Consider the following 24,630-nt stretch of genomic DNA (forward strand, 5'->3'; position numbering starts at 1 on the left):
ACTAGTAAGTATTCTCCAGATGGAAGTTGTGCTGTGAAATCTAACCATGGGCCCTGAGGGAGTTCTGACATTTGGAATGGCTCCCCGTGGTGTTACTCTGTTGCTGCCCAGCAGGGAAGACGGTGTTGGGTTGCTCTCTCCACCATGCTGTCTACACCCTGGAACCATATTTCTCCTTGAGTAGCTGCTTTTATTTTGGCAAGACCTAAATGTCCCGTGTAAGCAAGACAAACATAATTTTTACACAGGGAATCAGCCGTATGCCTCTCAACAACACACTGGCGTCAGACTACACCACTGGTTTGTCCTTTATACAGAAGAGTCTTCAGTGTGGTCTAGGAAATAATGTCTCTACACTCTGACGTTGGGCTGATCACTATATCCCAGGACTTAGATGACACAGAACCTCTTTCAGACTTGGATCTTGCTTGGTCCCACTGAACCCAATGAGCTGTTTGGCATTTTTACAAACTGCGTACTCCCGCCTAAGAAAAAATTCCTTCGGTAAAGTGAGCCACAAAAATAACCTGAGGTTACATTAAACCCGCACGGATTGACGTGAGTAAATATTCCATCGTATCCTGTGGTAAAAGCTTGTCTCGTTTTTTCTCAAGTTTTGAGGTGCTCGAGGAGGCATATGGTTTCGTCGTGTACGGGACAGGTACCTTGGGCCGTTCAGTTCTGTGCCAGACTGTGTTGTACGACGTAAAACCTTCAAACCCAGAAGACGAGCCAGGCCCTTCAGGCAGTTTTAGGTAAGTCATTGCATAGTGTAACCTATAGCATGCATACGTGTTACCAACATGTAGCCTGCTAATTTTCAAACTACAGTTTCATTATTACTTTAAGTGGGCTATGAGATTGGTTATCATCCTCTACTGTCCTGGAGGTGATGGCAGTGTGTAAATCGAGTAACATCATTAATGCTGAAATTTCCTATCCCGTGCAAATCGGTCATAAATTTTACAGACATCCTGTATTAAAATTACATTCATCCACCTGCCCCTGTAAGAGTAATCTCATCCGAAGTCTCCAATGCTCTGGGGTGTGGCTCTGGGCTTATTGAACACCAGCTCATGACACTTGTGGTCTGTCTCAACTGAAGTTTGAGCCATACAGGTACAGATGAGAACGCTCACGTGCTCAGATGATCGTGAGTGCTTCTCTTTCCAGGGTGCTGACCTTTTTCCCCTCATCAGGATCATATTTGCTGAGAATTGTTCATAAGGCTACAGGGTTTGCATGAACTAGCAGTGCTGAATCCTTGATAGGATCAAAGTAAGCCATTATACTGTGCTGAATTAGTTTAGGTTAATTTTTGTACGCTTTCTTAGAGTTTAATCAAAATGTGGAATAGCACGCCACGATTGCAAGAACATTATGGAAACGATCGTCTTACGGTTGGCTGACGTGCAATGCTATAAGAAACCAAAATCAAGTCAAGTCAAGTCATCTTTATTTCTATAGCACATTTAAATTACTTCAAGTAATTTGTGTTCACTTGAGTAGACCTAGTTCACTAGCTGACTGGTAGCTGAGAACTGAGCCGATGGGGCCATTAGTGGTAAAGTGAGAACACACTTAGCTTTGGAACTTATGGCTGTTGATTGGCCTTTTAGTGTCAATTTCTCAGTGAACCCGTACACACCAATTTTAGCCTTTAAGTGACGCAGTTTGGGGTGATTCGTGTCATAGGCCACATCATACACAAGGTTAGCACTGGCATACGAATCCAAAACCTGAACACATGGTTATGTGGAGATTGTTTAAGCGTATACAGTATACGGAGTCAATATTTGAGGTAGATGAGGTATCGTTTTTTGAGGTGGGGTCTACAAACCTTCTGAGAAGGGTTCAGGTTTCCACTTGTCCTGCACAGCTTCTCTCTTGCAGGACAACACAGTTGACCACCATCACGGGGACACTGTCTCCCACAGTTGACCACCATCACGGGGACACTGTCTCCCACAGTTGACCACCATCACGGGGACACTGTCTCCCATAGTTGACCACCATCACGGGGACACTGTCTTCCACAGTTGACCACCATCACGGGGACACTGTCTCCCACAGTTGACCACCATCACGGGGACACTGTCTCCCACAGTTGACCACCATCACGGGGACACTGTCTTCCATAGTTGACCACCATCACGGGGACACTGTCTCCCACAGTTGACCACCATCACGGGGACACTGTCTTCCACAGTTGCACATTTTCAGATTATTTTAAAATTATTAATGCATTTTTTGGTGTTCAGTGTAATCTGCTTGTGAATTGACTTGCTAAACTGCTTTTTTGATGCTGTTGCGTGTATGTAGTGGACACAGAAGTAGCTGGTATAGTGGAGACAGAAGTAGATGTTATAGTGGACACAGATATAGCTGATGTAGTGGCGACAGAAGTAGATGTTATAGTGGACACAGAAGTAAATGTTATAGTGGACACAGGTGTAGATGTTATAGTGGACACGTATAGCTGTTGTAGTGGAGACAGATGTAGATGTTATAGTGGACACAGATGTAGATGTTATATGGGACACAGATGTAGATGTTATATGGGACACAGAAGTAGATGTTATAGTGGACACAGATGTAGATGTTATATGGGACACAGATGTAGATGTTATAGTGGAGACACGTATAGCTGTTGTAGTGGAGACAGATGTAGCTGATGTAGTGGAGACAGATGTAGATGTTATAGTGGACACAGATGTAGATGTTATAGTGGAGACAGATGTAGCTGATGTAGTGGAGACAGATGTAGATGTTATAGTGGAGACACGTAGCTGATGTAGAGACGCTGCTCCTCACTCACAGGGGCCAATCTCCTCGTCACCAGCTGAAATGTTTTGTCACTGTTCTGTTTCCTTGTTGAATTCAATAATGCAGATATGTTTATAATGAAGACGACCCCATGGCTACACACTACAAGGAAGTACACTACCACCGCCCTTTATCTTTGAGAAAGTCTTTAAAAAATGGGCTTGACATGCTGAAGTTGTTACAGAAACATTTTGGCTCTGAATATTGAGAAAAACTGAGTATTCAAATATTCGCTTAATGAGGGAAAGGATTATTGACACTTCTGTGACAACTGTGAGGTACTTTAATTGTTTTTGTATGTGTGTAAAAGTACGATAAATGCCACGTGAAAACTGTGTTGTTCTCATTATATATGTTTTTGTTTGTTTGTTTTCTTGAAATACATCAATGTGCGTGTAACGAATCTATATGAGTTTCACTTTTGAATTAAGTTAATTAAATAAATTGACTTTTCGATGAAATTCTATTTTACTGAGATGCCTCTGTAAATGCACAGTTAATTAATCAGGCATAAATGCAGAAACCCATGTTTTGGTCTGGTGAGATTGCTGGCCAATCAAGCATAATGACGTTTTCTCATTTTCTTCATTAAAATTTAAATACACTCACCGGCCACTTTACTAGGTACACCTGTCCAACTGCTCATAATGCAAAAATGTCAAATCAGCCAATCACATGGCAGCAACTCAATGCATTTAAGCATGTATACATGGCCAAGACGATCTGCTGCAGTTCAAACCAAGCATCACAATGGGGAGGAAAAGTGATTTAAGTGACTTTGAACGTGGCATGGTTGTTGGTGCCAGACGGGCTGGTCTACTGGGATTTTCACATTTGATATTTACACAACCATCTCTAGGATTTATAGACAGTGAAAAAAAAGAGATGGTCCAAAAAAGAGAAAATATCCAGTGAGCGGCAGTTCTGTGGGCACAAATGCCTTGTTGATGCCAGAGGTCAGAGGAGAATGGCCAGACTGGTTCGAGCTGATAGAATTGCAACAGTAACTCAAATAACTATTCGTACCAACTGAGGCACGCAGAAGAGCATCTCTGAACACACAACACGTCAAACCTTGAGGTGGATGGGCTACAGCAGCAGAAGACCACACCTCCTGTCAACTAAGAACAGGAAACTACGAGGCAAGAATTGCCTCCACCAGAGGCTCAGCAAAATTTGACAATAGAAAATTGGAAAAAACGCTGCCTGGTCTGATGAGTCTCATTTTCTGCTGCAACATTCGGATGGTAGGGTTAGAATTTGGCGTCAACAACATGAAAACATGGATCCATCCTGACTTGTATCAACGGTTCAGGCTGGTGGTGGTGGTGGTGGTTCAATGGTGTGGGGGATATTTTCCTGGCACACTTTGGGTCCATTAGTACCAATTGAGCATCGTGTCAACACCACAGCCTACCTGAGTATTGTTGCTGACCATGTCCATCCCTTTATAACCACAGTGTACCCATCTTCTGATGACTACTTCCAGCAGGATAACGCACCATGTCATAAAATGCGAATCATCTCAGACTGGTTTCTTGAACACGACAATGAGTTCACTGCACTCGAATGGCCTCCACAGTCACCAGATCTCAGTCCAACAGAGCACCTTTGGGATGTGGTGGAACGGGAGATTCACATCATGGATGTGCAGCTGACAAATCTGCAGCAACTTTGTGATGCTATCATGTCAATATGGACCAGACTCTCTGAGGAATGTTTCCAGTTCCTTGTTGAATCTGCCATGAAGGATTAAGGCAGGTCTGAAGGCAAAAGGGGGTCCAACCCGATACTAGCAAGGTGTACCTAATAAAGTGGCCAGTGAGTGTATATCACCTAATGGATTGGGATAAAATAAAGTAGTAAATAAGCTATCAGGAAAAACCCTATCAGGAAAAAATGAATATTGATTCTTTATTGGTTATTCTTTCTCTTTTCTTAGATTACAGTAATTGAATATGTATGCTTACCAATTATTGGTCACGCGGTTTACATCTGTCCAAAAGTCATGTCTGTAAGGATCAAAGTAACATTTCCTGGAGTGAAACTTCATACACAAACACTTAGACATTAGTTAGTTGGTGAAATGTTCGAATGCATTTTAATATTACATTTAATCTTTTTTAAGGTAACATGCATGGAAAGTGAAAAAGAAACATTACTGTCAGGAACAGCAATCACGCCCGTGACCGCCAGAGGGAGCCATCGCCGGAATACTAACCAGCACACCTGAATCCAATGAAACACTCACCACACCCTACTTAAGGACTCTGTATACACACTCCATTGCGAAGTATTGCTTCCCCGTGTCGCATACCAAGCCGTATTTCTACATACTCTGTCTGATATTCCTGGTTTATTGATCCTTGCTCTGACCTCTTGATCTTCTCCCGTTTGCCTAGCCCTCATGTACCTCTGCCTGCCACGATTGGACAGTTTTTGGTTTTTTGACACTGCCTGGTTTTTTTACTCTCCCTTTTGCCTTGCCCTTATTGTGCGGCTGCCTGCTTTCCCTACGGGGTCTGCTTATTCTTTGTTGCTCATTAAAAGCTACGTATTTTCCACCTGCTTATGGATCCCTCATTACCTGCGGGTACGCCACCGTTACAATTACCTAAACATTAAAACACTTGTGTACCATAATTAATAAGTTAAATGGAAGACAAAGCTAAAATATCACTTTATAAATCAGGAGTATCCAATCTTAACATTGGCCCAGGATGTCTACGGGTTTTATGTAAACTGGAAACTAGAGGTCACAAAAGTAGACTAATTTTAGTACAATACTGTTAGCTATACTAGTATACTAATATTTCAGTTGCTCGAAGGTGGAACTTTAAACTTGCACTTCGGTGAAACGATCGTCACTGCAACGTGTGCACAACTTTAGTTTGACTTTACCATTTGAAAGCTTTTTTACACGAATCTTGCCGTTCGAGCACAGCACATATAATGTTTTCTCAGCCATCATTATAATCGAGTTTGAGCAATATGTTACGTTCCTGTAATTACTAAAACGTGCAACAACATAAATGGGTGATTGGATTATGTACTCAGAACCCTCAACAAAACCAAAGCTTTCATTTTGGTAAGTCCAATCGGTCTTACTTCTACTTCAGAATAAACGGCGCCATCTAGCGGCCGCACATTGCCAAGTCGGCTTTTACAATTACACTTTGACGGCAGTCGTAAAACCTACAACGAATACAAGCCTTAAAATTGCCTTCCGTACACGTAATATTTTTCTATCGACATTAAAAATGCCGTATATACCTCGGATATAATATATGTCTTTATATGACAAGACGTAAAAAATACGTGTGGAGAAGTAATATTTTCCGTATGCTGGCGCTTGATCTGTCCGCGCCATACTTCCCTTGATGTTACATTAACACACCGCTACACAGAACCACGACTGAAGGACTGTTGACTTATAAACCTTCTATATGTGTGTACGACAGGGTTTTATTACGTCCATCAAGTAGCATTCAGCTATGGTAATTAAGGCTCCATCTAATTTAATGACCATTTCTTTTGTTAAAACCCAGTAAACCACTGTTTTCCATTGTTTAAGGGCGAGTAAAGGTAGAGAAACTAGGAAGACCGTGATATTACGACACACAGCAGATGTTTACTGTAGCCTGTTTTACTGTACACGCCAGACAAGGCTGAGGGTCTGCCCAAACCACCACATAACGGTAAGAAAATATATATAGATATCGTTTCATATCTACTCTATGCGAACAGTTGTTCTTCAGCCAAAGAGTTAGGTCAATATTGGCTTGACGCTTGTAGGAAACGTACAAACACGACAGGGCAGGCCGGCACATTTATTGTCAAAACAGTTAAAACGAGCCCGTATATAAAACACTGACTAAAGGCGTACAGATGTGCTCAACCACATTGGGGTTTATCCTGAAGTGTTTAAAAGATTGAGTCGCTCAGTGCATCACATACCTCAATAAGATTTCTTGTTTATAATACGGAGATGTTTGATACTGTGAGTCTTAAGGTTTCTGTGCAGCTTCTCACAGGATTTCATTTAAAATTGCAATAAAAATGCACACCTTCAAAAATCGCTATTTCCTCCAGCGTTAAAAAACGGAAAACGGGCGTGTATTCGTAATGTTCCTATAGGATTCAAAGTCCAAATGTTAATTTGTACTTTAAATGAAGTGTAATATAGACAGCAACAGAAATAGATTTATCATTAATACAAGGGGGTATTTGGGATTTACCGCCATGTCCACTTGGTGCTCGCCATTCTGTGGATTCAGTGATCATTTCTGACAAGGAGTGTTAATGCTGTGAATGATCCATGGTCTGCCTCACAAATGCCAGTCAGCAGTGGTTCTGGTGTCATAAACTGACCAGTGATGAACGGTGCAGGTGGACTGACAGATTGTGTACACCACCAAATGGTTATAGTTATACCCCTCCATGTATCTATCTAAATTTGGTCCTGTGTGTGTGTGTGTGTGTGTGTGTGTGTGGGGGGGGGGGGGGGGTCTTTCTTAAGAATTCTAACTTCTCTGACTTCTTCTTGTAAGGGAATTTGTTATTTTCAATCAGGCACTCAGTCAGAACGCTCTGGGATTCTGTTCATCCCCCCATCCGTGTGTCTGCTCCTCTTCCTGGCTCTATTTCAGACCACTGTACCTCCTCTCCTTATAAGGAGAATACCATTCACATAACATTACTCTTAGCCAGTTATCTTAAGACACATCTTATTTCTTCTAGACGTCTTATTATTAAACTTTGGATTTTTTTTCTATCACCCGTGTGTTGTGAATTTGTTCTCCTGGTACCAGCTACGGACCACTGAGGGCTGAACAAACGTATTTTCCTGTTTATGAACCATAATGGTTATGACCTACATCTAAAGTATGGTTTCAAAAAACCTGAACACCTCTGCAGGTCAGCGTGTACAGGGAAGACAGGAGCATGGATGAAGGACTAGAATGTGTCCGGCCGTCACGCCCAGAGGAGGAAGTCTTATATCTACAGGCCCCAGGACCCACTGTTAGCTTCCACAAGCTCCGCTATTGCATTAAGGAGCGCCCAGGAATATTCAGCAGGAAATGGGTGGAGAAGGAGGTTCTTAAAGACGTCAGGTTCGTATGACCCCCTCTCCCAAGATCTCCTTTCCCCTTATAGGTGCTGAGCAGGTTCACAGAGTTTATTAAAGACACAGTAATGTGGAAGTTGTTCAGTCCAGTTTAAGAGGAAGCTGACATGCTGACATCAGAAGGTCTTATGTAAGAAGCACTCACGTGCCTCACCATAGCCTCTCTGCTTCATGATAATGTGAATCACAACCGCTCAATGTTTTGTTACTGGGAAAGAAGTGTGTGTGTGTGTGTGTGTGTGTGTGTGTGTATATATATATACATTTATTCTCATATATATATATATATATATATATATATATATATATATATATATATATATGAGAATAAATGTAGTTGATGTTATATGATCTAATATAATGTCTGTAGTGTTCCCTGTTGGTTTAATGTTGGGCTGTATTACACAGTGTGTGTGTGTGTGTGTGTGTGTGTGTGTGTGTGTGTGTGTGTGTGTGTGTGTGTGTGTGTGTGTGTGTCTATATATAATGTTGGGCTGTATTACACAGTGGTATAATGAAGTCTGGGATGAATGCCATCATGGGTCCTACAGGTAGCGGAAAGACATCGTGAGTACAATCTACATACATATAGATGAACACAAGTGATGGCATGATGCTGTATAGTGGACAGTTTCATCTGGAATGCTATTAGCTCTTTGGCTGTGTGGGTGCTTCTGTTCCCATCATAGGCTCCTCGATGTCCTGGCTGGCCGGAAAGACCCTAAGGGCTTAAAGGCAGGCCAGGTTTTGGTTGACAACTCTGTTGTGACCTCCAGTATCAGACTCTCTACTGCTTATGTGGTTCAGGTGAGAGATGTTTGCAGCAGTCTGTTAAAACTGGTATCACACACACAAACACACACAAATACCCTTAAAGCATAGTTGAATGGGAACAATATGATCAAAGCCATAACCACATATATCCAGCTAGTCATCAGATACTCAAAACATGACCTTGAAGGTGTTCACATCAAGATCAGAAAACTCACAATTGCACACGAGCCTGACGGAGGGGGGGAGGCCTACAAAATACAGATATACGCTCACCAGCCACTTTATTAGGTACACCTTGATTGTACCGGGTTGGACCCCATTTTGCCTTCAGAACTGCCTTAATCCTTCATGGCAGATTCAACAAGGTACTGGAAACATTCCTCAGAGAGTCTGGTCCATATTGACATGATAACATCACACAGTTGCTGCAGATTTGTCGGCTGCACATCCATGATGTGAATCTCCCGTTCCACCACATCCCAAAGGTGCTCTATTGGACTGAGATCTGGTGACTGTGGAGGACATTTGAGTACAGTGAACTCATTGTCATGTTTAAGAAATAAGTCTGAGATGATTGGTGCTTTATGACATGGTGCATCATCCTGCTGGAAGTAGCCATCAGAAGATGGGTGCACTGTGGTTATAAAGGGATGGACATGGTCAGCAACAATACTCAGGTAGGCTGTGGAGTTGACACGATGCTCAATTGGTACTAATGGACCCAAAGTGTGCCAGGAAAATATCCCCCACACTATTGCCCCACCACCACCACCAGCCTGAACCGTTGATACAAGGCAGGATGGATCCATGCTTTCATGTTGTTGATGCCAAATTCTGACCCTACCATCCGAATGTCGCAACAAAAATCGAGACTCATCAGACCAGTTGTGTGTAAAAATCCCAGTAGATCAGCAGTTTCTGAAATACTCAGACCAGTCTGTCTGGCACCAGCAACCATGTCACGTTCAAAGTCACTTAAATCACCTTTCTTCCCCATTGTGATGCTCGGTTTGAACTGCAGCAGATTGTCTTGGTCATGTATACATGCTTAATTGCATTGAGTTGCTGCCATGTGGTTGGTGATTTGACATTTGTGTAAATGAGCAGTTGGACGGGTGTACCTAATAAAGTGGCCGGTGAGTGTATATGTTCCACATGTGAGCAGGACACTCCCAAGTCCAGATGGGAGGAGCCCCAGAGAGTGGGGGAGAACATAGCTAAGATCTTGCGGAACCTCCAAATCCACAGATAAACCAACCAGACATTGTGATGGTAGAGAAGATGCAGAAAACAGAATATGTAATAGATCTGGTAATCCTGATTGATACAAACATCCAAAGGAAGGATTATGTAAAGTTGGACAACGTGGGGCCATATGCCCTTGAGTTGCAGGAGTGACCCCTTGAGCTGCAGGAGTGACCCCAACGCAGGAACGAAGCCCTCAGTCACAGAAACAGCACACAAATTGTGCTGCACCATTAAACAACAACAGTCTCTGGAGAAAGGCCAGAGTGTGAGGAGAAAAGATTGGACCACTCAATGGAAATTTTAGACAGGAATGTATTATTGTATATTCATAAAGTGGAGCACTTTGCTTGGACAGGCGATGAAAGTGTGTGATCATTCTCGTTTCAGGATGATGTTCTGATGGGTACTCTGACTGTCAGGGAGAACCTCACTTTCTCCGCCCATCTGAGGCTCTCCCCAGCAGACTACACGTCATCAGACAAAGCCATGAAGGTGGACTCTGTGATCCAAGAACTGGGCTTGAAGGATTGTGCTGACACCAGGGTACCGATGTCTCATATTCACGCCACACTCAGTTCAGCAAGCGTGAAGAACTGATGATTTTGACCTAGTGCTTCTAATAAGGGGTCTCTCTCTCTCTCTCTCTCTCTCTCTCTCTCTCAGATTGGCACAGAGTTTTTGCGAGGTGTGTCTGGCGGGGAGAGGAAGAGATGCAGTATTGGTATGGAGCTCATCACCTCTCCTTCTCTGCTCTTCCTGGACGAGCCCACGACAGGACTGGACTCGAACACAGCCAGCGCCATCGTTGCCCTGCTGTATAAGTGCGTCTCTGTTCCACACCCCCACCCCTCCCACACCTGGATCAACTCGTTTTAGATCAACCTGCCCGCTCCAGTGACATATACCACTCGTGCTTGGTCACATTCCACTAACCGTAATGTGCAGCCGTATGTCATCCATTTTACCCCATAACCAGCAATCTCGCCACCTGACTGGCATCGTTCCTGCCTTTCCTGTTTTTAATTTTTGGTTCTCCCTGTGCAGTCTGTCCAGGAAAGGGAAAACTGTCATCTTCTCCATTCACCAGCCTCGTTATTCCATCTTCCAGCAGTTTGACCAGCTCGTTCTCTTGAACAAGGGGGAGGTCATCTATGCAGGTGCAGCAGACCAGACCATCAGCTACTTCGAAGGACTAGGTACTAGATAAAGCAGTGGAACCGGGTTCTACAGGTCTTTCCATATATTGCTTAAAAATATTTGTTTAAGCTGTTGAACATTAACTGATTTTTTAACCTACATATATCACTGTGCTCATGCAGTTGTTTCTAAAATGGCCAGCCCTTCATGACCAGTTGATATGAACTGGTTATATGTTTGTTCAAACACTGACAATAAACTGGTATTATTGTAGAACTTCCAGAGCCTGGAACGGGTCAAGGCAGCACAGATTGACACAAGAATGTTATGGTCTCATACAGATTGTTGACTTGCTGTGATGCATGTACTGTAATCATTAATTGTGTCCTTTCTCCAAGGTTACAAATGTGAGCCGTTTAATAACCCAGCAGATTTTCTCCTTGACATCACCAATGAAAACTTCTTTGGTCAGGATGATGCAGGCAAATCAGGTAGTGCAGTCTTAAAATGTGAGTTTAACCCTATAGGGGCTGGATATTGTTAAAACTCCTTGTACGTCTAATTAGTGTTTAGTGTTAAAACGAGGTTCAGAAGTTCAAATTGTTTCATTGAAGTCTCTGGACAATAATCCATACTTAATAATCTGTAATATCGGATCAGATTTGTCTAAAGACTGCTGCTGTTGATGTCTACGCCCTGTGTTTATACAGAGACCATTAATAATGGCGATATCAAGCTGACATGTGAAAACCCCCTTGCTGTGAAGTACAGGCAGTCGCCCCAGTACAGTAAAGTCACTGAACACCTACAGGAAATGACACGAGAGGTCAACCAGCAGGCCAGCTCAGCCAGTTACGAGGCCTGCTACGCTACGTCTTTCTGCTACCAGGTCAATTCTGTTGCCAACCATACAAAAGAAAACTATCTAGAAGTCATTCCCTTAATTCCTCACTACATGTTTCATATACATCTGAACATATAACTTACTTGAGAAGGTTGGGTCAGTTTCTAACCATGGTCATAATGGTTTGATACCACTAGTGAGGTTAACATTTGCCTGATTTTTAAATTGCTTGCATGTTTTATGAGTGTGAGCGTCTCTGTTATTGTTCATCACAGTTCGTCTCTGGGTGATATGTGACATGAGGTTCTGTTCTGTAGCTCCGGCTGGTGAGCACACGCACGGTGAAAAACATCCTGAAGAATCCTCAGACCTCCTACGCACAGCTGTTCCTCAACATCTTCTTCAGCATTCTGGTGGGACTGATCTACTACCAGATCCCCCACACCTTGCCGGAGGCTCTGCAGAACAGGTGACCTCATGGATACTCACCTTACTGCCATGTCAAAGGACAACTACTGTTAAACCACAAAACATACTTCATGTTTTATGACAGTATCCATACAGATGTTTTAAAAAAAGTCCTAGAATGGTTCTGTGCATCTGAATAAAACCGATTGCCCAAAACGGATATGAATAAACGTTTTTGTAAACGTTTGTTTATTGTCAGTGACTCGTGTTTTCACGTGTTTTTCACTCTTCAGGACTGGTGCATTCTTCTTCCTGGTCATCAACATGGTGTTCGGCAACCTTTCTGCAGTGGAGCTCTTCATTAGTGATCGAGCACTCTTCATGTACGCCTGCAGTGTCTCTTTGTGTATGTGTACTTAGGTGCCCACACCTTGGGTATCGGTTTGCTCTTACGGTCATTTCCTGACTTTTATTTTGTCCCCTCAGCCATGAGAATTCCAGTGGCTACTACCGCACATCCGTGTTCTTCCTGTCCAAAGTGTTTGCTGACCTCATTCCAAACCGCATTCTCCCAGTCTTTATTTTCTCTGCAATTCCGTATTTCATGATGGGTGAGTACATGGCCTCCCCGTCCATGACGCAGCTCTGCTAAGGGGATTAGCGATTCCCAGGCCTTACTTATGCTAATGCTAACATACAGGTCAGCATGCTGTGATTACTAGTTCTTGCGTTCTCTCTCCTAGCCCTAAAGCCCGAGGTAGAAGCGTTCTTCCTCTTCTGTCTGACTATGAGTCTGATCAGTCTGGCAGCGGTTAGCCTGGCCTTCCTGGTCAGTAGTAGTGTGGGTTCTTTTGCCATGGCCAACATCCTCATTGCACTGCCTTTTGTGTTCATGATGGTGAGTCTGATCTTCCTCAAGCTCATGGAGACCAATTGCCACAATTCTGTGATACTTAAATGCAAAATGTAACCTTTGAAAGGACTTTTTTTTATAGAAGCCATGATAATGGAATGAAAGGAGTTGTGGAGATTAGAAATGTACTTTTTCTACCACCACCTCACCGTCTTCTCGTTCTCGTTGTCGTTCTTACTCGTATCATCTCAGGTGTTTGGTGGTTTCCTGGTGAACCTGAACTCCATGCTCACCTGGTTGTCCTGGCTGAAGTGGTTCAGTATATTCCGCTATGGCTTTAACGTGAGTTTCCCCCACAGCGGTCACAGTGGTTTGCTTCTGTGAGTGGGAGTAATTCACATCCTTGTTCTTCAACAGGGGCTGGCCATCATCGAGCTAAGAGGTCAGGTGTTCACGAGCAACTTCACGACGTAAGCCTCACACAACGAAACTCCCGCACGCTCACTGCCTGCTGGTCGTAGTGTATACGCATTAAGGAAAACAACCTGGAATTTGACCGTGTTGAATTCGCACCCTTGTAAAAGTGACGGCACAATTAACATTTTGAAATAATCATCCGTGTTCTCCCCCCCGTTAGAATGACGGGTGAGATGTATCTGGAGCAACAGGAGATTGATTACAGCACATGGGGGTTCTGGCAGAACCTGGTGGCTCTGAGCGGCATCATGTGTGTGTGCCTGCTGCTCGCCTTCGTCCAGCTGTGCCGGATCAACCGCTGGAAGTGAACAGGGAGGGGAACAGCCCCGTGCCCACTCTCCACCCCCACACCCTCCCAGACACCACACCTCCACAAACCCAGCCAACTCTACTTTGTTACAAGACACTGGACGCCGGTCTTCCTGATAAAATGTTAAACCGAAAATAAACGCATCATCCACATCTGAAAGTTTGCTGTGTGAGACAGAACGGTTGGGTCTTAGCCCGGCTGTGGGTGGCGTGTGTACACTGGACTTGTATCAAGCCTCTAGGTCAACACGGCCATGATTTGGTTATCGGGGTCAGCGCAGCCCCCGTGATAAAGGCCTCACCTACTCTAGTTGGAAGCTTCTCCAGGTCTGCAGGGTAAGGGCACGTATTTACATTCCTACTCACTGGTCCACAAAAGGTGCGGCTTTCGACACAGCAACTCAAGCACTTTAAGGGGGGAATGTTTAATGTGGGTTAGTTAGAATAGTCCTAAGCCAGACTGCACGAAAACACGACTGCCAACAATGAGAAGGCTGTAAAAGATTAACTTCTAGTGCCTCTGGCATTGGGCATCAGTGAGGGGAAAGGTCAAGTGTTCATTAGAAAAGGTAAATAAATAAAATGTAGATACAAGCTACAAGTCATTCACACTTGGTGATCTAGTCCTGTCCAGAGGATTAGTGTTGAATGATACCATTTTAATTGACCAATGAATTAATTATACAATGCAAATGTTTCCTGTAAGCAAAATTAGACCAAGCCCTTTTCTGAAGCTTCTGCCCCCCATCACTTTTGAAATCTATCGCCCCCTGCTGTCTAAAGTCATGAAGCACAGACATTTTAAACAAGCCTCCATCCCTTAACCTACTCCAGTAGAGGTTTAGCCAATAGGATCTTACCAGACATTGTACATGAATACTATAAATTAAAAACACACAAGCCAATTTGGGTATCTTTAATTTCAATTTAAAAAAAAAACAAAACAAACTCACAGTAGCTCAATTTAAATAGAGAAAAGCAGACTGAAGATTCTAGTCTGTCTAGGACACGTCAAATCAAGAAGCAGTAAGAGCCAATTACCACAGGCAAAAACGAAATCAGGTCAGTTAACAGGACAGCTTGAGGTTCCCCTCACCCTCAATATTACAAACACAGCAGTCACTACAAAATATCGAGAATCTGTTTGGATTAGCATTGAAATTACACTCGTAAAAAAACTGGGGAAAAGGAGGGAGAAAAAATAAAATTAAAAAAAACTCCATCAGTTCACTGGTATAATGAAACACAATGCAGTTATAGCACAGAGAGAGGGGTTTTTACATTAAAAGTCCAATAAAACATCCTCACCCTACCTTCAGTTTCAGGGTCTCTGAAACCTCAAAAGGCACCAATTCTTCCCACTGCCATCATCATCTCCCTCAATTCCCAGTTACAACCATCGTGTGTGCAAATAAAGAAAATCGCCTTGCAGGGAACAAAACAGCACAAAAATTCCCACAGAGCAAATGTCAGCACATGAAACTCCTGTGGTCAGGTAAGCCCCTCCCCTTCAGACCCCTGCCTCCTGAACACACCACTCATAGCAGTAGCTCTCGTTCTCCAAACTAGCTCGTTTTGAAAACACTTGCTTATTAATCTATTAATTTGTTTAAAAAGCCCCCCCCTCCCCCCGTAGAAGGACTGATTTGTTGAAAACAGGGGAAAGCAGCACTACAGAATTTCTCCTTTCGCTCCTCGGGTCCGTCTGGGAACGACGCACCCCTCTAACTCCAAACATGGCGCCTGCAGTGATCCACCGCCTGAAAAACACGCAATCATCATCATCATCGTCATCGTTTACTCCGTTTCATTTTAGGCATAATTTAAACCAATTCTCTCAACGAAGAATGAAAGGTGGTGGCGTTTGCTCGGGTTTGAGCGTGCGCCCGACACTCACGCTGCACAGGGAGGCGGTCTTCATGTTCTTGCACCAGAAGGATGGACCCCAGCTGCACCGCTCCAGCCCAAGAAGCTTCTGCCCCACCTCAGGACACGCGCCCAGTTTCTGGAGGGTCAGAGCACACTCAGACAAGACCTACACATTCTACCCCTTCGACCAGACACAGGCCCACGCCCCACGCCGTCCAAGGGCATGAACCTCAAGGGTGGAGTCTCACCATGCAGACAAAGTCCGGGTCCAGAGTCTGGAGCAGCAGCTCCACCAGCATGGGCTCATACTGCTCAACCAGCTGGTCACACTGCACAGAGAACACAGAGAACACAGGCAGTGAAGCAAACTGCAGGGGTGGAGGTTAGAAGATCAGGAGACCATCCTCAGCTCCCAGCCTGGAAGTACTGAAGAACCCCTGCTGTGAAGGTTGGAGCCCCAGCGGTCAGAAGCACGCTCCCACAACTCCAGGCCTGACCCACCTGAGTCTTGTACTCGTCAGGCAGGAAGTTGCACACCTTCTTCACGGCCTCCTCAATCTCGGCCTGGGTGGCGTTCTTCTCCAGGATCCTGTCCACGTAGCGCACGGACATCTTGCACACGTCGCAGAAGCCACCAGCCTCGAACTCTGCCTTCTCCATCACAGCTGAACACACACACACACACACACACACACACGAAAGAGTGGAGTCACAGCACAGAACAAACCAAACCCCCCCAACCCCCCCCCCCCCACATACGCCCGCATGCCCCACACTCACGGACGAAGGTGCGGCCCGCCCCGTTGCACAGCCCCAGCAAGGCACAGATGGCCTTTGGGTCGGCCTCCTGCACAAGCAGGTCGATGATGGCCTGACCGTAGGTCTCAATCAGGTCCTTGCACTGGGCAGTAAGTGTGGAGGGCAAGACGTTGCACACTTTCTCCACAGCATGCACCACTTCCTCCTTAGAAGATCACAACACAAGGTCAGTGCGTTGCTTTCAAACACACATATAGAACCCAACCTCTACACCAAGGGCTACACAACACAGGCTTGCCCAGTAAACAGCAAGCGAGGTAACGAGTGGTAAAGTACCGAGACTACTCAGACCAGCGCTACAAGTCTGAAGATCATGTGACCAGGAAGGTTCTGCCAGTCTCGCGTACCTCAGTGGTGTGATCCTGGATCATGCCCTCCAACTCCTTCATCACATACTCACAGATGGCACACTGTGGGGGCTCACGTGCGCGCACCATCTTCTGCGGGCGGACAAAACGCACACTCGCGTCAACCACTCTGACGACACTTCAGGGATGTTCTGGACTGGGGAACCGTGTAGGTGCAGATGGGGCAGCTCACCTTGGCGGGCTTGAGCACGGCGGGCTCCACCACTCTGGTGGCAGGGAGGGTCTTGAGGAGGGGGATGGTTTTGGCGGCCACCAGCGCCAGCATGGGCACGGAGGCGGGCCCGGATGAGCAGAAGCCAGCGCGGGAGCAGATGTCTTTGGGTTGCTGCGGGGAGGAGGAGGGAGAGAGAGAGCACAGGTGAGACGGGAACGAGGAGCGCCCGGGAAGCGAGGATGTACAGCGGGCGTTTGCTCATGCAGCGTTGGACGTGCAGAGGCCAGCGTCTCCCACAAAACCCGCCGGAGCCCATCAGGTCTGATGAGATGGGAAGAGGTTTTGGACCACTAGGCTGTAGATGCAGCCATGCAAGTGACTCCCGGCGTAAATCATGCAGTGCTTGTTGCATCTCCGACGGTGTAAATCTCCACCGAGCTGAGACACCTCCTGTCTGACGCGAGCCCCGCAGTGCACAGCCAGTCTTACCACAACCAGGCATGCGATCACCAAAATGCAGATATATTCGGCCTGTTCCAAGCACTATTGGGGAGGGCAATGAACTCAAAGTAACTCAGAAACAACGAGCCCAACTCCAGTCCTAGAGAACAGCCCTGCTCAAACAGACCTGACTCAACACTCAAGATAACTAGGAACAGAAATGTCTCTACATGAAAATTATAGACATGGGTCATTCATCTCGGAGTCTGCACAACTTCCCAACAAGACGCTCAAGTAACAAATAAATAAAATACGAAATTCCATTTGACGAGGCCCCAGGGAAGGTCAGGTCACGACTGCTATATGATGCAAGATATTTAGATGTTCCTCCAAATTAGAGTAGGGACCAAACTAAACCATGCTGTGGGCTTTCAGAACTCGAGTTGGGCACCCTGGCTTGGTAACATGTACATAAGGGACTGTGTCTAAATGATCTTCAAACAGAAGCATGCTAATTACCGCTATAAAATAAAGTTGAAGGGTATTCTGCAGATTTTAATGGACACTAGGAGCTGGCAGGTAGCAAATGTGAATGAGTCATGGATATACTTGCAGGTTAATGAAGGTTTAATACTGTGAGTAGCTGCTCTATATAATGGCACAGGCTAGCAACGGTCATCCAGATTAGGCACAGCACAGGTAATGTCCACAAAAACAACTAGGGTGAGACTAGCAGACCAAGAATAAGACCTACCTCCTCCTGCAGATCAAGGGGAAAGCGGGGGGAGGGGGAAAAAGGAGGGAGAGAGAGAGAGGGAGCACAAATGAGAGGGGGAGAAGGAATAAAATAAAAGAAGTGATTAGAATGTGGATGAGACCAGCAGGCAGGCAGTAAGACTGGACATGGGCTTATCAGAGGGAGAAAAACTAATCCAGACTGCATGAAGGCCGAGCATATTGAACACAGATCACAGCTTCAGACGCAACTATCTGGGCCAAAACGAAACCGGATCCATAGCGTACATGTGGACGCCCCGACTCAAATGTGGAGAGATGAGGAGTGAGCCTTGAGGTACTCACCATAGACATGAACTGCTGGATTATAAGAGAAGCATACTGGCTCACGTACTGCTTGCACTGTGGAAAAGAGAACATGGTACGACAAAAGCAACTCTCGTTAGACCATATAGGGTGGGGGGGGGGGGGTAGTTTTGAAGTCAACCTATGTACATAAGTATTCAATGTGGGCTACGCTTCTCAAAGCAGAGTAGCATAGCAAGTCAGATTGCTTTGTTAAGTCAAATGAGTAATAAAAAAGTATTTTAATTATACGGTACAATGTCTTCAGATTAACAGTTCCATTTTGATTAATTACAATTTACCATCTTGATGTACTTCATTTTGTTTTACAACTTAGTTGAAACCGAAAAGCTATACGACAATCAAATTGAGGGTCTGAGGTACTTTTCTTCGTCAAAAACTACAATTGCTTTGAGGTCCAGCCCTCTGCAGCGTGTATAGCGTCCGGCCTGACAGTCTCTTACCAAGTCAGAGAACTCGGGTCCCAGCAGTTCACACTGGCTCTCAATCTCAGCGATCAGAGAATTGACGAAGGTGGCATTGCTCTTGGCTTGCTCCTGAAAGTCGGTGATGAACTGCACACAGGACGCGCACACGTCCCCATTTGCCTGCAGGTGAAAAACGCACCGTTTGGGTTTGCCGATCCATGCAGACGTCACAATAATGGCGCATTTCCACTAGGCCCTGCTTGGCGCGGTACGGTTCGATACGGATCGATTCGCAACGGAACGGTACGGTCGCGTTGTGTTTCCATTACAATGGTGGACCACCACAATGTGGGTGGAGTCGCTGTTGGCGCGCGGGTTGTAGTGTCGTGACATCATTTGTATGCGACCACAACACCGTACAACAATGGACGAGGAGTCGATAGCGGAGGAGTGGCTCTCCTGTGACGCAACCTGTGACGACACTCCCTGGCCAATCAGTGTCATGCTGTTCCTCCACGTCACAGAACTGTACCGCTTTGGAACGGTTAGAACCTCGAGCGAGTAGGTACGAAAAAAAGTACCTGAAGGTACCGGCAAACTGGTACCTGGTACTAATGGAAACACTCACAAACCGTCGCGAATCGAACCGTACCGCGCCAAGCAGGCCCTAGTGGAAATGCGCCATAAGGTCCTCGTGACGAGGGGTTGGTACCTCTTTGGGGGTGTCTGTCTCCTCTTTATTGGGCATCTCCTCAGGGTAGAGGAGCTGAGGGATGTTCAGGATGTTGGGGCTGATGCGTTGGGCCAGGTCCACCTGGGGGATCTCGTTGGACACGAGCTGGGCTTTGGCCAGGGCTTCCTGCTGCGTCACACACAAGCCAAGGGCACCACACAGCACACCCGGGTCCTCCTGGACAGAGATGAGCACAACATACTTTGAAATACCATTGTGACCACACACCCCGAACTCCCCCTGAACCCACCGTCCAATTTGTTCAAAACAACTGGTCCTGTGACCGTGATTATTTGCAGTACAGGGAGACGACCATTTTATGACATCTCTATAAAAGAAGTTGGGGGGGGGCTGGTTATACAAAGGGCAGCTTGTCCCTCTGCTCACCAGCACCATCAAAGCAACCTATTGACCAAACACTCATTTCCCAAACACTGGTAGAAAGCACAAGAGAGCACACAAGTACTCGATAGCAAATATGGTGTCATTATGACAATCACTCAGGCAGTGTTAGTCAGCCAGCTCTGGACACACTGCCCCATCTTACCAGTTCTCCTTTGATGATGCCCATGAGGACGGGGTAGTAGTTATCCACCATCTCCTTGCACTCAGATGCCAAACTCTCGTCTGGAATCAGCTGGCATGTTTTCTCCAGGTAGCCCAGAAGCTCAGTCTAAACATACATGCTCATGAGTATCGAAATAAAGGCAAAAAGCTTATAAACAGACACCAATCTTTCCCAGTATTTACTTCTGTGGAGTTGTCCTTGAGTAGCTGGTCCACCACAATCATCACCTCTTTGCACAGGTCACATGGCACAGATTTCTGAGGAAATTTTTGACTTTTAGTAAAGGCACAACAAAAATCAAACAAAGCCACAGGTGTTCGCAACCGTGGCGCCAAAACGCATAATTAACTAACCATCTGGGGTTGGCTCCACACATTCTGTTGGCAGTGGGGCACTGCTCCACAAAGGGAGGCCGTCTTGACATTTTGGCACCAGTAGGGGGGGCCACGAGCACACTGCTCTGTGCCCAACAGAGGGGTGGCCACAGCTGAAATGAAAAAGAACAGAGTATCAGCTCGGCCTGCACGGAGAACAGACCATCTCTCACCATGAATCAAAGGACATGGAGCAGCAAAGGCATTTCTAGAGGACAACAACAACTTTGAAGCACTCAATCTTCCGCATGCGAAGTAGAAAGACAACCCCGTCACCACCGCCACTCTGGGCCAGTTCTCCATCCGAGGCTCCAAGTCTGTGTTCCCTTGGCAAAAGAAAGAGGAGTAGCCAGGAAGTTCACTACTTTAAAACAAGGCAAGCCCTGTTAGCTCATTTGCTCAATCGGATCAGTGCACCAGGGGGATTTCAAGCAGGCAGAACAGAAACAGTCTCAGCCTACTAGACATCCATTTTAAAGAAGCAGGGCCAGTTCCCCTTTTTGAATGATTATCTTAATTTCAGCCCCACAGAAGTTCCTTCATCGCTTTCTAACAGGACCACTAGACAGTCAAAACTGGAGCTCTGAAACAGCGGATGCAGAACAGAAAACTCCCAGAGGTTCCTTAAAAAAAAAAAAGACAAGAGAAATCAGGCAGGGTTGACCTAAAAACAGGTAGAACGGTCTACTTTAATACACACTTCTGGTTCAATCATACAGTCAAAAACAAGCATGACCATCTCTCAGGATGAGTGGTGCTAGAGGCCGGATCAAGGGGAATGCTCCCCCTTATCTGCACGTCACATGACCCAAGATGAGACTATTCTCAAATAGGTGGGAAGGCAACTTTAGAGCTTATCTTAGGACAAGAGGTCTCTCACTCCTAGTCGAATCACAAAGATTAGTTACCTCAGCATTCTTTGCCAGGCACCCAACTGACAAGACATACGCTTCAAGATAAGGGCGTGGCCAGAAGCTCTCTGGCCTAAATAAAGTTCACTGCCCGCACGAGGCCGTCTCTAAACTCCGAGGGTCAGCACTGACGAATACTAGCAGTTCTGTCCATGTTTGAGTCAGTGTCACATGAGTAACAAGGATATAGATGACCAAGCTCAAACCTTTTCAGCAGTCTTTTGGTTCAAATTCATACAAGAAGTACACAGACATGTGCTTTTAGGCAGTCCAACAAGGTAATTCATGAAGTCAACAATTAAGAGGAGATGCTACAATATTGCAGTGCGGTCATGTACCCTGTGATGATGGTGATGGGAGCTGTTTAAAGTTTCACATTTGTTTAACAGGAGCCATAGAACAAAATGTTTTGACTTTAAGGACTGATCCAAGCATTAGTTAGGCTATATTATTTCATAGCCGTCTTTGCATCGCCATTTCTAATCATGTAAATGCAGTTCTAAAATGTTGTTTATTCCCTTATTAAAGACATTTAACAATAAATTGGCAACACTGCAAGTTCATGCCATTAAAAGTCACACACGGTTATATTTTAGTTTGTCAAAGTTTAAGTTGATTATGACCATCTAGTGTTGTATTCAGTCACCAGTTGAATGCGGTTGGAGTGTAAACTGAACTTTTAATGCACAAGTTCAATTGTGTGGCGGGGGCAAAAGGGGATGTGGGCGGGGGGGGGGGGGGGGTCACTGTCACTGAAGGAGGGGGACAGAATTTACACACAGCAGTTGGGTTTAAAAAACAACCACAAAACTAAAGGAGGCAGGCTCATTGCCCAAGATGGATCCAAGAGCTTTAGGTCAGCCTGGCTGTTGCATGATGCCATAGCTGCTCAACAAATCACAACAAGTGTATCGGTGCAAGACCAGGCAAATCTGCCCCCTCCCTCAGACCACAGAAACTTGTGCGTGTGTGTGTGTGTGTGTGTGTGTGTAATATAAATATTTACAAAACCTGGGAGTGAAAATATGTAACTGACTAGCCTTCCAAATGTCAAGCTTTCAGAAAATCTGTCGTACCAGTTTTGAAGGCGTTTCACAATCACAGAAGCAAATCGCATGACCAAAAAGATGAAGTGAAAACTGTGGGTGTAAAACACATGTTCAAAGTGAGAACACAAAAAGAGGATGCTTCAATACTCCATGAAGACTGCTGGGAGTTTGCAGGGGACTCAAATATCAAGTAGACGCTTCTGGGGTTACAAAAAAAAAAAAAAATAAAAAAACCCCCAACTTCACTTACAACTTCAGCAACATTACACAAACCCAATATGGAACAAACAAACCATAGGATAACCAGCAGTGGTGGGACTAACTTAACACTGTTGGCTTAACACGGTCAGCCTAAAGTCAATAAACCTGATTGGAGTTGCTCAAGGAAATAACTGTGAGTGTGGTGTAAATACTTTGATGAGTCATCTGATCAGGAAGTAGACAGCTAGCTAACTCTCCAGATTATTAACCCATACTGAGAGTCTCGGGGACAGATAGTAATAGTCTACCAGTACTTTTAAAAAGATAAATAACGTTATGTGCGTGTTCATTTTCTTGGTGCAATGTAAAAACATAAAAAGGTAACTAGCTAAATGGCTAGTAAAGGGCTGGATAATTAACGTCAGACAGTATATAGTTAATGAAATCTGACTTTATATCGGGGTCCATAACTATAACTATCAGACTATATCTATAGAGGCCTGACGGGTCGGAGTCACATCTGCGCCATTACAGCGCCTACACGGGCGGCTAGCTGGTGTAGCCTGGCCTGCTCTGCGGGACAGATACGTTCAGATAGCTCGCCAACGAGGAAAGTCCACGCCAGGCAAGGCGAACACAACCACCGCTGTTGCTTCAGACGGGGATAAAGACAACATGCGGCCTGACACCAGAGGTCGGAGTGGGTTCAGACCGACATTAACTGATGTGTTCAACATAAACAGCTAGCTGGGCAGACGACGCACTAACACACACACCGGACCTGTTTACCACTCCACCCTTCCGCCACACTAACTAGTTCGCCGTGGAAGAAGCTACGTGCCTTCATATAGCCAAAGAACCGTACGAGTAAAAATGCCTTACCGGTGGAAACAAAAAGAAGCGCAAAAAGCATCCTGACTTCGCTGATATTTCGAGTCCTGTCGCGACCCTCGCTCTCGTTCTCCGTATCGGGGCGCCGCTCAGTGTAGCTGCTGCACTGCGGCTCGGTGACTTCGTCCGTTGCTTAAATTGTTGCCCCGTCAGGTGACTCGCAGTCACGTGACCAGCGATGTTTTGACCCGCAAGTGCTCAGTGACGCAGATGACCTGTGATGGCAGCCCTTACAACTCAGTCGACATTGCGTATCAGTAGTACATTTTATTTGTAGGGCGCTTTTTACAGCCACTGTTGTCACAAAGCACATAAACTACCAGTCAGATGTTTGGATACATCTGGCTAAATACATGTCCTTAATAGTAAAAAAGGCACTTCATCTATTGGATTATTAAAAAAGACAAATGTCATTTGGGAAAGGTGTTAACTATGAAATGGTTCTCCACACACACTTTTAAATGCACCCTCATTAAAGTTTTATTTCAGAACTTCAGTTCCTCAGTCTACAAGTGCTCTGCATATATGAGAATGTCTTCAGGACTGACAGAAAAGCATTATAGGTGCTGCTTCAGCTGGCAAACAGAACACAAAGAGACAGTTACTTCAAAGAATCTAATATCTAAGTTAGTCAATATTTGTTTACTAGAGCATAATAAAGTGTTATTTAATTGGTTTGGCATCTTCCATTCTTTATGCTGAAAAAAAATTAAAGTAGGTGTGTTCAAACATTCGACTGG

The 24,630-nt window shown here is 45.2% G+C and overlaps 2 protein-coding genes across 5 annotated transcripts; one reads left to right on the forward strand and one right to left on the reverse strand.

Moving 5' to 3' along the window:
* The first annotated feature begins 395 nt into the window (after positions 1-395).
* Positions 396-15,192, forward strand: abcg2c (ATP-binding cassette, sub-family G (WHITE), member 2c). 4 transcript variants are annotated; one of them, XM_076974969.1, is made up of 17 exons: positions 396-504; positions 615-755; positions 7,744-7,940; positions 8,462-8,521; positions 8,644-8,761; positions 10,364-10,519; positions 10,640-10,797; positions 11,021-11,172; positions 11,512-11,604; positions 11,824-12,002; positions 12,275-12,426; positions 12,659-12,748; positions 12,852-12,976; positions 13,109-13,263; positions 13,471-13,560; positions 13,636-13,688; positions 13,856-15,192. In XM_076974969.1, exons 3-17 carry the CDS (start codon positions 7,771-7,773, stop codon positions 14,001-14,003), a joined length of 1,899 nt encoding a protein of 632 aa, XP_076831084.1. In that variant the 5' UTR covers positions 396-504; positions 615-755; positions 7,744-7,770; the 3' UTR covers positions 14,004-15,192. The 4 variants fall into 4 exon arrangements, with proteins under 4 accessions (XP_076831084.1, XP_076831083.1, XP_076831082.1 ...); XM_076974968.1 differs by lacking the exons at positions 396-504; positions 615-755 and adding exons at positions 6,195-6,323; positions 6,401-6,524; XM_076974967.1 differs by lacking the exons at positions 396-504; positions 615-755 and adding exons at positions 6,256-6,274; positions 6,401-6,524.
* On the reverse strand, positions 14,906-24,041 carry psap (prosaposin). Its single transcript, XM_076974971.1, has 14 exons — positions 23,882-24,041; positions 20,818-20,951; positions 20,647-20,721; positions 20,444-20,569; positions 19,876-20,073; positions 19,200-19,343; positions 18,736-18,792; positions 17,233-17,385; positions 17,040-17,132; positions 16,654-16,837; positions 16,375-16,538; positions 16,122-16,202; positions 15,902-16,009; positions 14,906-15,764 (listed from the first exon to the last, which is right to left on the reverse strand). The coding sequence occupies exons 1-14, from the start codon at positions 23,910-23,912 to the stop codon at positions 15,729-15,731; spliced, it is 1,584 nt and encodes a 527-aa protein (XP_076831086.1). The 5' UTR covers positions 23,913-24,041; the 3' UTR covers positions 14,906-15,728.
* Positions 24,042-24,630: the final 589 nt, after the last annotated feature.

The sequence above is a fragment of the Brachyhypopomus gauderio genome, chromosome 15, assembly GCF_052324685.1.
Source record: "Brachyhypopomus gauderio isolate BG-103 chromosome 15, BGAUD_0.2, whole genome shotgun sequence".
Lineage (NCBI taxonomy): Eukaryota > Metazoa > Chordata > Actinopteri > Gymnotiformes > Hypopomidae > Brachyhypopomus > Brachyhypopomus gauderio.

Excerpts from the sequence above, each read along its gene's own strand:
- abcg2c (XM_076974967.1), top strand. Across the intron at positions 12,977-13,108 it reads AATTCCGTATTTCATGATGG|CCCTAAAGCCCGAGGTAGAA; the intron begins GTGAGTACATGG and ends TCTCTCTCCTAG. Across the intron at positions 13,561-13,635 it reads TATTCCGCTATGGCTTTAAC|GGGCTGGCCATCATCGAGCT; the intron begins GTGAGTTTCCCC and ends GTTCTTCAACAG.
- psap (XM_076974971.1), bottom strand. The coding sequence starts at position 23,912 with ATGCTTTTTGCGCTTCTTTTTGTTTCCACCG. Across the intron at positions 20,722-20,817 it reads TGTGGAGCCAACCCCAGATG|AAATCTGTGCCATGTGACCT; the intron begins GTTAGTTAATTA and ends AAATTTCCTCAG. Across the intron at positions 17,133-17,232 it reads CCGTGCTCAAGCCCGCCAAG|AAGATGGTGCGCGCACGTGA; the intron begins GTGAGCTGCCCC and ends GTCCGCCCGCAG.